Source organism: Urtica dioica, chromosome 3 (assembly GCF_054948205.1).
Source record: "Urtica dioica subsp. dioica isolate 48M chromosome 3, U.dioica_male_clone48M_v1_H2, whole genome shotgun sequence".
Classification (NCBI taxonomy): domain Eukaryota; kingdom Viridiplantae; phylum Streptophyta; class Magnoliopsida; order Rosales; family Urticaceae; genus Urtica; species Urtica dioica.
Window position 1 is genome coordinate 47,904,532 of NC_142758.1, and position 14,309 is coordinate 47,918,840.

General features: G+C 32.4%; 1 protein-coding gene across 2 annotated transcripts; it reads right to left on the reverse strand.

Moving 5' to 3' along the window:
• Window positions 1-4,678: 4,678 nt before the first annotated feature.
• Window positions 4,679-13,366, reverse strand: KNAT6 (homeobox protein knotted-1-like 6). 2 transcript variants are annotated; one of them, XM_089609084.1, is made up of 5 exons: window positions 12,758-13,366; window positions 12,532-12,678; window positions 12,282-12,393; window positions 5,173-5,417; window positions 4,679-5,104 (listed from the first exon to the last, which is right to left on the reverse strand). In XM_089609084.1, exons 1-5 carry the CDS (start codon window positions 13,109-13,111, stop codon window positions 4,946-4,948), a joined length of 1,017 nt encoding a protein of 338 aa, XP_089465210.1. In that variant the 5' UTR covers window positions 13,112-13,366; the 3' UTR covers window positions 4,679-4,945. The 2 variants fall into 2 exon arrangements, with proteins under 2 accessions (XP_089465210.1, XP_089465209.1); XM_089609083.1 differs by having other exon boundaries at window positions 12,258-12,393.
• Window positions 13,367-14,309: the final 943 nt, after the last annotated feature.

Below are 14,309 nucleotides of genomic sequence, written 5' to 3' on the forward strand. Positions count from 1 at the left end.
CTCCATAATTTAAGGCAAGACTGTAAGCGATGGAAACTACTATTGACAATGACCTCAAATGGAAAAATATGAGCAAGCGACACTCTATGTTTTTTTTTTCTTTCAAACCCTAGTGTCAAATTGGAGAAACGGTAAATAGGTCTCTTTAGTACACTTTTGTAAAAATATGGAAATACGACATGTTCAAGAGATGTCCGCACAAAATTATGTAAACGTTACTACAATGATCGTCAAAATTCCTAAGAAACTTGGTGTTAAGTAAATTGTACCCTTCAAGTCGGTACGGAAGTCCAATGGCCCAAAATACTCTTCAATTCATGCTCTTCTCTACTGATATGCATTTCTCACTTATTATAACTGAAATAGATATGCAATAAAAAGGCCTTAGTTTGGCGTTTGGACTTTTGACTAAGCCCATCTCTCCAACTGATTATTGGTAGACCAAAATACTCCCACGTATCACTTTGTTACTCTAATTATTGTATTTATGTGATTAAAACCTTTTAATTAGTATTTGTGGAATTAGTATTAAAAAATTGGCATATGCTAAATAGCTTCCTCCATTAAAATACATGTTTAACTTTTAAAAGGAAATAGGCTCAATTAGTAGCAACTTTGATACTTTAACCAAAATAAGTCAAACTATGTTTTTGGACAATTCTACTAGTAACTAGTAGATTTATATAAATACAATTTTTGTTATTTGTAGACTTATAAATCTACGGTTTATGACAACTGTATACTTTCATGTTTACAGTTTATAGTACAAGTGTCCAAAAACATTTTTTGGTTTATTTTGATAAAATATATATATATATATATATATATATATATATATATATATATATATATATATCAGAGGTGCTACCACTTGTAGCCATTTCTCCATTATAACATGTAGAAATTGCATATGTGTCAATACAAAGTTATCCCGATAACAACATATCTAAATTTTATTACAAAATTAGTATCTATTTAAGTCGTAAACTATAAAATAAAATAAAAAATTATGTTTTGGGCTCTATTTAACTTATCCAAGAACTATTTATGGTTTGAAAATTACTGTTTTTAAAAACAATTAAATAACCCACTATTTTTAAGAATATTGCACAATAAAAACACTATTTTCATAACTTTTTGTTATGAAATACCCATCTCTCTCTCTTTCGTATAAATTAAATTTTATCTATTAATTCATACAACTAACGAAGAGGTTCGGACGAGGCCCCCTGTCTGATATTGAAACGAAGGGTTCTGACGAAGCCCCATGTTTGAGATTGAAACAAAGGGTTCTGGCGAGCCCCACTTTTTGAGAAAGAAGCAAGTCGTTCCATGCCCTTCGATCAAGTCTTCTTCATTTTCGGGCTGGGCCTTAATATTTTTCGGACGAGGAAAAAACCCTCATAACATATATCTTCAAATGTATTTTTTTTTCTATGTCAATTGTTTCTTAATATAAATTTGATAATTTATTATTTAGTTTGTTTGGCTAAAATTAAGTTGGCTAATAATCTAGAGTAACCTTGAAAGCAGACGTGCTAAAGTCTGATACCGTATTTGAGCAACAAAAAATACAGAATATTGATAGAGCAGGATAAAAGCTGGATTTTGAATAACGTTTTAATTGCTTCGGGTAGTCTCAGACTCAGTTTTAATTGCATACTGATTTGAGCTTTATTTACAGTTTACAATTTTATTTATAAACAAAATAACTACATATCATTTAAAAAAACACACTATTTTAGAAAGGATTTAAAATAGTCGCTATTCTTGTAAATGTACCACTCAGAAACGATATGTTTGTAACTTCCCCAACTTTGAAAGTATTAGACTCAAAGAGGGTGAATTAGAGTGTCAGGGCTAAACGCTATGTTTGTATACTCTAGTTCACCCTCTTAAAAGAAAAAAACACTTCACCGACCAAAAAATTAATGTACGTGAAAAAATTTCCAAGCTTCAATAAATAAATAAATGTTATTCAGGATTGCAAGATAAGAGTTTCAAAAGAACATCAAGTTCCTATGTTGCTGGTTACATGCGAGAAGGAGAATAATAATAATAATAATGCTTGGAAAGTCTAAAAATCCTATTCAAAACAAGTTTTTGGGAAAGCTCAGACTCAAATTCCCTTACAACAGATCTTTTAGCGGCTCTTAACAAGGACTTCACGGTCACGCTTCACAAACCCTATTTCGAGGCCGGTGTTGTCGGTCGTAATCTAATCACTCAGATGATCTTAACCCTACCGAGCGTAGACCGTATGTACTTGACACACATGAATACATCACCTCAAAAAAATTCTTGTGACAGCTGATCCAGTATTGAATCAATATTCGCATCCGAATCGAAGTTGACTTTCATTAGGATTGCCACGGACACATGAAGGGTTGACCGGTTGAGTTGGACACAAAAAGTAGAAGGCTACGAACTATTTGATGAAGTTGTGTATCACAATAATTGCTTTTTACAAAGTGTTTAAGCCCAAGTTGCATACAAAGTGCGTAGTTAAAGCGTATCTTGTGAAAACTCCGAAAGGAGATCTTTTATACGAGCCGTGATCACATATTGATCACAATGGAAAAAATCGTTACACGGAGAAAATTGTTTGTTTCGAGATTGGGTGTGGGTGTGATCGTACTTGGATGAAGGTGAGAAGTCTCGGTGAAATGGCTATATTTTTGGGAGACAATATCTCTATTGATTTTCATGGTTGTCAATACCAGATTGCATTTACTTTGTCCGAGGCAAAGATTATATATCACCACAACGTTATCACTTTGGGGATTTAGGCGTTTATGAAGTTGGAAAAAAGAGGTTCAACGCTCATTTCAACATCGATTTAGGTACTCTTTTTTTAAAACGCACAAGCGACCACTTTCGATTCTACCCATTATAAACTAGCTTTCAATCTTTTGTTTATTTAATTACCTAGTTTCCATAAATTCATGAAGTTTATTTATGGAGTTGTAAACATACACATTTATAAGTTTTGAGAGAGATGCAAAAATTCATTCTAATTTTCTTTCGGTTAGTGTCTAATGTCTATTCTAACGCCATTTATCTACTACGTAGTACGTAATAACAAAAAAAAAATTGATGTTTTGTTTTCTAAATTATTCTCACCTATTCGAGTAATTATTTAAGCCTCAACTCAACCGGAAGGATATTATCACTTGTTGGAGTAGTTTTTGTGATTTTACTTCGTATGAAAAAAAACGTGGGAACATTTAACATTTTATTTTACGTTATTCTCTTAAACAAATTGGTAAAATAAAACTAAACTGTTTTGTGAAAGTGATCATAAAAACAGTTTAGAAAACACACACGCAGTGGCCAAGAACTTATCAAGTTTGAGCTTGTGGACTATTAAATATATGTTACACGAATCTTAAATGAATGCCTTAATGACCATAACAATCACACTCGCAATAAGGTCGTATATTTCCTTAAAAACCGCTTGAAATTGTTTATATAAGTTATTTGGATAAAGGTGATGACTTCCAACTTTTGAATTTTACACACTTTATAATATAAATGAATGAACGAATGTAATTAAAAAACATGTTGTTAGAAGTGTGGAGCTTAATTGGCGCCGAGGTGACGAGCTAACAACTAAAGACCATACGACAATCTACTGAGTGTCAAGGTTGCAAAAAATTGTTGCATTGTCAAGCCGCGAGGCAGAGTACGTGATCATCACCGTAGCCACGAAGGAGATGATATACATGCAGACGTTTCTGCACGAGCTGGGCTAGATCAAATCATGACAGGAGTGTGATGTACAGTGATAGCCAGAATGTCATTCAGTTGGTAAAGAACCTGATGTATCATGCTCGGACGAAGCATATATACCTGCGATACCACTTCATCATATCGGTATTGTAAAATGAAGTGCTAGTGCTTGAGAAAATCGCAGGAAGCCAGAATCCAGCTGACATGATGACGAAGTCAGTGCCATATGACAAACTGAAGTTGTGTTTGACTTCAGTTGGACTCCTTGCTTGAGGATCGGAATCGCTGCTGAAGATGAAGACATGTGATGAGATTAATCTCCAAGTGAGAGATTGTTAGAGGTGTGGAGTATAATCGTTGCCGAGGTGACGAGTTGATGACTAAAGACCTAACGACGATGATTTGCGGATCGAGCTCAGGTCGACGTGGAGTTTGGAAAGGGGGTGGTAAACCCCTTTCTCGATGGTCGTAGGGAGCAGATCTCCCTAGGCGAAAATTACAATGTTACGATTCTTAGTTGAAAGTATTTTTGGAATTTCAGGTCTGTCTGTTAGCCTAATGTTTTTCCTATAAATACCAAATGTACCGATGTTGTTTGTCAAGCTCAAGAGATTTATAAACACTTTTTTTCTCGATTTGGGTTATAGTGAGAATCTGCAGTGGTAAAATGAACGTACCTTACGCATTGTAAGTGAACCACTATAAATCTGTGTATTTTATTTTGTTGTTTGCAAACTTCATAAAATGATTTTAAGTTGGATTTGTGTGTTAAATCCTAAATATACTTGTAGCATTGTTATATGCCAATTGATAGAGATTAAGAATATGAGATCGCTTGGATTTTATGAGCTATAGATTTACTTTGTTCTTCAATCAACCGATCTTGATTTGGCCAAATCAACTACATAACGCATCTATCTCTAATGGCCGATCATGTAAGTAAGCATTTCAATTATAAATATTAATTAATTGGCCAAATTCCAAAAATATACATCTAAGAGCATTACAATTATATCCTTCCCCTTCACTCTAACTCTTCCGGGAAGAAATTAACCCATTTAAGATATTAGAAGTAAAATTAAGTGCGCATTTTTTTAAACATATACAAGACATTGCTAATTAAGCATATCTTAATCATCCCAAGTCAAATAAACATAGATTATTTTTTTTCTTTCTTTTTTTGAGAATGTACAATGCGAATCACATTTCTTCATTAATCGTCCCGGTAAAACTGCCCCGAAATGTTTTCCATTACCGCGAATTGCATATTCTCTGACGGCTTCCAATGGCGCTTCCTTTGGTTTATAAACCAATTGTTGATCTGCTTCTGATCGAGGCCGGTTGTCTCGGCCAATGAAAACTTATCCGCCTCCTAATTAATTAATTAAGATGTCACAATGTCCTGATTATATTAACATAGCTAAGATATTAGGGTTGTACCGTTGGATAAGGCCATTTATAGTGAACAGTCCACCAATCAAGAAGCGTTTGCCTCGCCTCTCTAGGAAGCTTTCCTTTCTTCTTTTTTTTCGAAAACTCAAACTTCAACGTACTAATGTGACCCCCAAATCGGCGAAGAAGCCGATCTTTGAGGTCTCGATCTTCGGTGCCTGATCTCAATTGACATTCTTGCCCTTCCACTTCTCCTCCGCTGAGCTCCTCTTCCGAAGAACCGCCTCCTTCATCTGTGTCGAAATTATTTAAACATGTATAAATAATAATAACAAAATTTAGAATTATTATTAATTTCAAAGCCAAAATAGCTCATCACTCGCTGGGTTTGATTTACAATTTTCACAGCAAATTGATGAATAATCAGGAATTCAGTATAAGGGCAAAGCAACACAAAAAAAAAAAGTACTGAATTTGAGACAATTTTTCAGAGAATAATATCTGACCGTTACACGCACCAATGCAAAGCTGAGACCGATTCAATTTCAAATGCACGTCTAATTAGATTTTCAATGTTCACTTTCCAGAAGATACAAATACTTAAAAATAATGGTGGATATTTTATTAAACAAAAAGACTTGGAGATTCCGTGGAAGTAGCTGTAAAGAAAAGAAAGCAATAAAGCAATGCATAAATACACACACACACAGAAATATATATATATTAATATATATATATATATATAACATACACAAACGAAACACACGACAATTATAATAATATCATGCACATAAAATAATGCTAACTGTTGGTGTTGGTACTTTGATGTGGAGCTCAGGTGTTTATGATGGCCACTAATCGTATCACTAATAAGGTCACGATAATTACCAGTTTACCACGTGATATATATAATAAGTAATAACACATGTGCCACTAAACTGGGAGGGTTTACATGAGAATAACTATTAAGTATTATTAAAAAAAATAGTGACAAAATCAAAAGTATAAATATTTCCCGGTTAAAATATAAACATGAGACCTATCAGGTTTATCACTATCAAATTTTCTGGTAAACAGTTAAATAAATAAAAAGAGTAACAGTTACAACATTCAAAAATTAGAGTCATCGAAAGTTTCAGATAAAGTGTATTCAAAATTCAAGAACAATGAGCTAATTAGGTTAGGCCACTGTGTCTGTGTCAATAGAGAGAGAGAGAGAGAGAGAGAGAGAGAGAGACTCGGAGGGGTTGATCTCATTGGGTTTGAGAGAGAGAGAGAGAGAGATCAGTGATTGGTCGTATCGTTTGTCAAGTCACAGTAAGTGTGAGAATTGTGAAAGAGACACACTTTAGTCAGAAACGACTCGACAGCACGGCATGGCTATCAAATCAAATAATAAGTCTTCACTTTCTTTCCCTTAAACAAATAAGTATACATAATTGAAATACTTATAAATATATATATATATATATCTCTCCTTTAGTCCAATGACTCCAATGTACAATATCACTTTGCAGGGAAGGTTTTTGTTTTTCGGGAAAAAAATATTACATACTAGTACCACATATTCACATTGAAACACTTAATTAATGAGTTTCAGCTCATAAATATTCATATTTTCAGAACTCTTAAATGAAATAGTAAACCTAATCCCATATCTTAATGATTATTTGATATTTCTATTCTAAACAAGTTAAACAGTAGTGACTGCCCTCGTGTTTGATCTAAAATAAAATAAGAAATAAGTACAATGAACTGGCCAATTGAAATATTAAATTAATATTAAAACATTATAAGACAGGTCTTGTCTTTTTTTTCTTCTTTTTTTTCTTTTTTTTGTGTTGTACTTGTTTATACATAAATTATTTTAAACTTTTAAATCCAACTTATATTTATAGTAAAAAAAAAAGGGGCAGTTAAACGCACCTATACACGCAAAGAATTAAATCTGGGCATTCAATTTAATCAACTAAAAACAAACATTTATTTTACGATGGTAATTCAGTTCTCTCAGTTAATATACTTGAAAATTAAAAGGATTGTGCAAGCGTGTGCAATTGTGCATAATATAATGACTCTTCTTAATAATCCATGCAACAATAATACGAATTTACCCATCTCTACATGTTTTATGAATCCCACTTCTCCATTAGTCGGGAAAAAGCCATGTGAATTGTGAAGTCATGTTTGGAAAAGAAAAAGACCACAAAATACTAAAAAGCTATGTATGACCAGGTAATATCTAGCAACTCCTGCATTAAATACACCTAATAATTTTAAGCATGGACCGGCACTGCATGCACAGAAAGATTTAATTTCTATTAAAGGAATATCCCTATAAAATATATATATACATATAATAATTATAAAGACCCACCAAGTCCAAGCAATCCATGCAACAATAATATGAATTTACCCATCTCTACATGTTTTATGAATCCCACTTCTCCTCCATTATTTGTCCCTCTACCCCGATATATCCGGGTCTTGTTTTTTTTTTTTTTTTTTCCTTTCTCAAACAATTAATTCTCTCTTATTTTCTTTCACGTTTTTAGGATAAGCCATTGAACGTCCCTCTTTGTATCCGCTTGGTTTTTTCCACTTTTGAATGTTCATCACATACATGGTTAATGTCCAAAGGGAATCCAAGAAAACTACAATTAATAAAAATCAAACAAGGGAAAACAAAAACGACACTGGTGAAGCACGGGTGACTAGGATTTATAGATCACCTACCCCTATATTTTTTTTCAAATAAAACATTACACTATGTCTATAATACGACACCGAAATCATTAGGGGGAAAAAAATCATTTAATGAAATATCTGTAAAAATATATAATGTATTTGGGTGGGACCGAAGAGAAACTGGGAGCTGGGTGACAGACACGTGCGCACAATGATGCAAGTGATTGCGTCCATGGAAATGACAACCACTAAAACCCCCATTACCCATATTTATTTACATATAAATAAATAGGGCAACTGAAAGAAGATATAATATATTTTATGTGTGATTATATATAGAAGATAGAAACAAAAGATATCTGATTCATTGAAAAGCTGGCGATTCACAGCGAAATCTGCGGGAGTCCATGTGAAAGCGCTGTGCATGTTGATGAACACTTATATCACCCGTTCTATCCGGGTTTTTTTTTTAATATATTTAATATATATGAAGTTCTTTTCTTTCTACTACTCAAAAAAAAAAAAAAAAACTTTTAATGTTTTCCTATAGATAAAATATTATTAATAATAAAACCAATAAATCGCTTTTCCTATAATGACCTCTCTTAGCTTCTGGTCCGTCTACGTCGCACCTTCTTTCTCTCTACCTTATCCAATACCCTATTCGTGATTTACTTATTGATTTATTCATAATAATAATAAAAATAATAATATAAAAATAACATAAATGAAAAAGAATATGGAAATACCAATACGCAGACAAATTCTACACTGATACAATGAATATAGAAAAGAACCCAATAGTACTGATCATTCGGATTTTTAGCCAACTTGTTTAACATTTAGTTAGAATTATTCTATAATCTGTGACTTACGTCAAAGGTAAAGTTTTCTTGTTCTACTTCATACCAAATCCTACATTGATAATCTATCAAACGAAGCAATGCGAAAAATTAAAAATAATAAAACAGAATCAAATCAAATAATAAAAACAACAAGATTGTTGAAGCTTGTACATAACTAGAGGGGATGATAGCACAAGTTGTCTACTAGTGACAATTAAATATGTATATAAGCAAGATAACAATTCGTAATTTAGCTTTATTCAATATCGTGAAAAACAGTACGAACTGAGATACGGCTTTCATTATTCCAAAACAAAAGTAGACAAACCTTCATTTGTTTTTGTTTTGAATCGAGCAATACCATCAACAATAACAAGAATAAAAATAAAATAATTCTTTCAAAGAATCACGAAGAAGCCTTGAGCCCTTGACTACATGACTTTACTATATTCTATATACCATGAAGATACACTTCAGCTCTCCATATATAATAGGAGGCGCTGTTATATAAAACAAGAAAAACGTAAACCCAGATACGGACGAATCGGCATTCAAAGAGTGCAAGATTACGTAGGAATATAATATTTGCTTTTGTAATGAGAATATTTAAAAAAAAAAAAAAAACATTATGTGGAAATGGAGAGCTAATTTAAGGCATTAGAATAAAGAAAGTACAAGGAACCGTATGATATGGATTGACACTTAAAATTTTGGATTGATTATTTTCTAAATGGAATTATAGAATATGCTAACTCTCTTAAACATCTATGGCAAGCACATCAAGATCTCGACATAAAAAAAAAACAAGCAGATCAGAAAATTGTAGACAAGCGTGAACAGCAACAAAGCCACGTGAAGATATGCCAATCTAACGTCCATATGGATATTTCCATTGATCTCAGCTAAATGTATAGCTTTTAACTCCAATATTATAATGACCGAATCTTAGTTTAACCAAAGAAGAATGTTACTAGTTCAACACGTACAAGCCAAAGCTGGAAAAGAAATGTAAATCACATATCTTTGAAAAGGTATTTTGTACTTCCACGAATTAAAAAACTGCAGTTATGTGCCAACCGTAATTAACCAAATGGATTAAAGCATATCTTTTTTTAACCCTTCTGCAAAATACTCTCGATCTTATATGTTAGACTAATGCTTTGATCTTCCAAAGCTGCTAACAAAGTTTAAGTAAGACTACAGCTTTTTACGGTAACATAGAAGTATTTTTAAACTATTAAATTAAGAAAAAGCAAATTGTACTTGTAGTTAAACAAATACAATTAGTAATCATTCTACAAAGAACTGGATACAAAGGTAACAATAAAGACTCTGGAAATCAAGATCGCATATTGAATATCGATGACCATGAAGAAGAAGAAAAAGTAAATCGAACCAACTATAACTAGATATATATACTTATTAAGGAAACTGCCAGCGTGATTAAATTTGTAAAGCTAATTTATTCCTTGATAAACCCTCACGTGATCAGTTACGAGATTCTCTCAATAGCCATGTTTTTTTCTAGCTGGGTTTATTGATGATGTTCAAGAATAACAATTGCAAAAGTGAAATGCATTTAAGACCAATCCAGCTCATCTTATCAAATAATACGTGTGTGTGTGATATCACTCAATCTAACATTGGTGATCACCTATATCATAGCTGACAAATGTCTTTAGTTAAAGTACATGTCTTTAGTTAAAATACGTGTTTTCATGTATTTTAGCACAAGTTTAAAATTAAAATGTTTAAATTAGGTAGCTTTTGTATTAAATAAAAATCTCATTATTATAAAGATAAATAAATACGTAAGTAAATTAATTTTGCTGCAACTATTAGTTCATAATGAATAAAGATTAATAGAGCCTCAATAAAGAGTATATATTATACATATAAGCTAGCTATATGGTAATCGGGGATTCAAGGTCACTTAATTAACACCGGGAGATAGGCATGTAGTCCATTTAAACCCTTACATTAAAAATCTATCATAATTATCTAATAATTAAGAAAAGAGCTCAAACAAATATAAGAGTATGTAATTTGGGCTATATTTTTTATACTTGAATAGTACTTTGATTTGATTAAAGAAAAGTCATTTGGACTATTTCAAACATTTTTTACATAACAATTAACAAACTTTCTCATTAATGACTTCAATTATTTATTTTTTTAAATAATAATTTACTTTGCTTTGCTAGCTTTATTGTTTGGAAAGAAACCACTAACCTTATAAGACTCTTCAATAGATTGTTAACATACCCTACATACATATATCTATTCTTATAAACCTTCTAAACTTAGTTAAGTCGTTCATTTTATCGAGTTCGATTGTGGAATCCTTAACAAGATGTTCAAACTTTAAAGATGATAGTTCTTTACGTTCATACATCTCGGGTTCGAATCCACCACAATGTTTTGATCGGCTTTAGCCTGTTGGACTCTAATACTATAACAAGATTCTCAAAAAACTTGAAAATAAGTTCAAACTAGAGAGGAAAAGAAAGAAGAGATAGAGATTGACTTGTTTGTATTAGAGTTGTATTGACTTCATTAATGAATAATCATTGTAAATGATTTATATACACAAGCTGAGCAAATTATCCCAGCCATTACCTTTTAACTGATTCAACTATAACTTTAATGAAACTATGTTAAGCCATTATTTGTAACTTAACAATACGCATATCATTTTATCATGCAAACTGAAAACCCCGAATATCATTCCAAATTGATTAAGAACTTTACTTTATATATTTTAAATCAAACAGATGATGAATCGCAGATGGAGAAGCAAAAAAAAAATCAATTAATAAATAATAATAAACTATAGCTTTAGAAGATATAGGATTAGGAACATAAAATAGAAATAAACTAATAATAAAAAAAACTAAGTCAGTTGTTGTAGAAGAGTGCCCATGTATTAAAGCTGCTATGACTAGGATTTTGATGGAGCAAAAAGAAAAGCGAAAATATTAAACCGTCACAGTGTTCACAAACACTCGGATTACTATTTAGTTGTCATCACAGATATCTCTGAAACGTCAAAATCAGAATCTCCAATGTGGAAAAGAGATCGACAGGTTTCAGAAGATGAAAAAAAAAATATAAAAAAAGAAGATAGAAGAAGAAAAAAACAAAGTTGAGGAGGGAAAAGAAAAGATACAAAGCACAAGAAACAAGAAGAGAAGGGTTTGCAAAAACAAACGATTCCCAAAAGGAAAAATGAAAATTTTGGACACTGTTATCAAATTTCATTTCACCTCGATGAATTTATGCTAAAAGCCGAGAGGAAGATCCATGCGATTACAAAAAAGAAATCTAATATATTCCACACATATATATATAAAGGTCGAGTTTCATATCTAGGGTTTTTTGCTTTTCAAATTAGAAACTCGTTACTAATAATATCTACAAAAACTAAAAAGGAAACACATACAGATATATACATCATGTATACTCACTAGATGAAACTCGTACCGAAAGCTCATGAACAAACACCACCAAAGAGATGAATATATACATGTAGTATATAGATATAGATATAAATATAGATATATATATATATATAATAGAGAGAGAGAGAGAGAGACAAACCAGAAAAGGCTCTGGTATTATTACCAGTGCAGAGATTACTGAGCTGAGTCTCGATCTTGTTGAGAAAAGTGGTGGCTTCGTCAAAAGGCCTCTCCAGATCTGATTTATACTTCACCAACATCTCACAGTACGTCTCCTAAATACATACCCCCAAAAAAAAAATACTACCAAAATTAAAATCATTTATTAATTAACTTACTCATTAATTAATTAATCAATCAGCAGTAATCTTCCAGACATTAAAAAAAAAAAAAAAACAAATATTTGAGGGGACCATGAAGTCGTCAAGCTCGGGATCGGCTCCAAAACAGCACGTGGATATCATGGAATCGCCTCCTCCGCCGCCTCTTCTATTGCAAGCGACGTCGTTTTTCCTTCTGATTTCCTCCAACAAACTCTCTATCTCCGGAGGCGCTCCAACCTATATATACACACACGCAATACATCAAACAGTTCATATACACACATGTATAATTGTATATATGTATACATATATATACCTTTTGGCAATCGATGTACGCTTGGAGGAGGCGAGGATAGGAAGGATGAGAGGCGATTTTGGCCTTGATTAGGCGAGAGAGCTCTTCTTCCTGTGCGATCATGGACTCCGAGATCGCCGTCGCGGCGGAGAAAAACTCCTCCGATCCGAACGCCGGGAGAGACCTCTGCTGAACCTGGCCGTGGCCGTGGTTGTCTGATCTGAAGGAGGAGAGGAACGCCTGGTAATACTCCGTCGGAAGCATCAGATTCTCCGGCGACATCAACGCCTTGTCGGAGTACAGATTCTCCGCCGCCGCCGCCGCTGATGCCGTCGTCGTCGTCGTCGCTGCTTGGAGTCCGTACATTTCCTCCATCGAATCGCTCTCCTATTTCGCTTTTCTTACTCGATCTCTTTTTTAATAAATGTATATTACAATAAAAATAAAAGCAGAGAAAGAGAGGTTATTTATGACGGAGTTTTGGAATTTAAAGCTTGAAGAGAGAGACTTAGATTGGATTACATATTTCTGCAGAAATTATTGAGACTTGAGAGACTGCAGAGGAAATAATAATAGGGACTAGGAGTGGGTTATTATTTAGTAGTAGTGGTGGTAGTTCTTGGATTGTGTGTCCTTGTTATTATTGATTTATGGGAATATGATATATAAAATAAAATAATTAATTAATTAATCGAAATAATGTTTAAAAGAGATGCTTAATAAGAAAGTGAAAAAAAAAAAACAAGTTTTGTTTAGTGATAATCTTACGCATACATCGAATGAAATTGTCTTGAATTTGAACCCATGAACTCTTTTAAGATTTATCTTAAATTATATAATTTCGATCAATTATATTTTTTATACTTTACACTGTTAATATATCTTATAATTTTGATCAATATAATTACTTTTCAAAAAATAAAAAAGTCTTTTTTTCCATTTTGCTTTGTATTTTGTAATTATCATTTTATTTAAATATGATAATGAAACCCCGCTTTTTTCACTATATAACTTCAAATTATTAGTTTAATCTTTTTTTTATTGATTTGAGGCGGTTTAGCCCTACCTAGCTACTCCATAGTCCTACAAGGGAAATACAAAACCCCACATGTCTGTGTGGAGATAAATCATGTTTCATGTATTGACCTCAAACAACTGACAGACTATATAGAAATCCTTTTTTATTTGCCAATATTAACGTTTTATATGGAAAGATTTTGTTAAGCTTAGATTTGTTTGTATTAGCTTAGTGTAATCCTTTGCTGATTCGTTTTAACTTTTAATAATTAACAATTACATATTCTATGACTCGACCGAATCTCTTTAGCTTGTACTTTTTTTTATATAGAGATTAGTACTATATAAAGAAACACCAAAAATCTCATCGAAAACATAATATATTAGTAATAACAATAGTTAATGAAATGCAGCGGCCCCTGACCTAAGGCGGACAAAGCTTGTGTCTTGGGCCCCCAATTGGGTTGGGTCCAAAACAAAATATTGTACATTTTTTGCTTATTTTTTAGAAAATTAAAATTTTTACCCTAAAAATTTACACTTTTTGCCCATTTTT

Bases quoted from the DNA above. Each gene is read 5' to 3' on its own strand.
- KNAT6 (XM_089609083.1), bottom strand. From the start codon at position 13,111: ATGGAGGAAATGTACGGACTCCAAGCAGCGACGACGACGACGACGGCA. The intron at 12,679-12,757 runs GTATATATATGT...GTGTATATATAG, and splicing joins CGTACATCGATTGCCAAAAG to GTTGGAGCGCCTCCGGAGAT. The intron at 5,105-5,172 runs GTACAACCCTAA...TTAATTAATTAG, and splicing joins ATAAATGGCCTTATCCAACG to GAGGCGGATAAGTTTTCATT.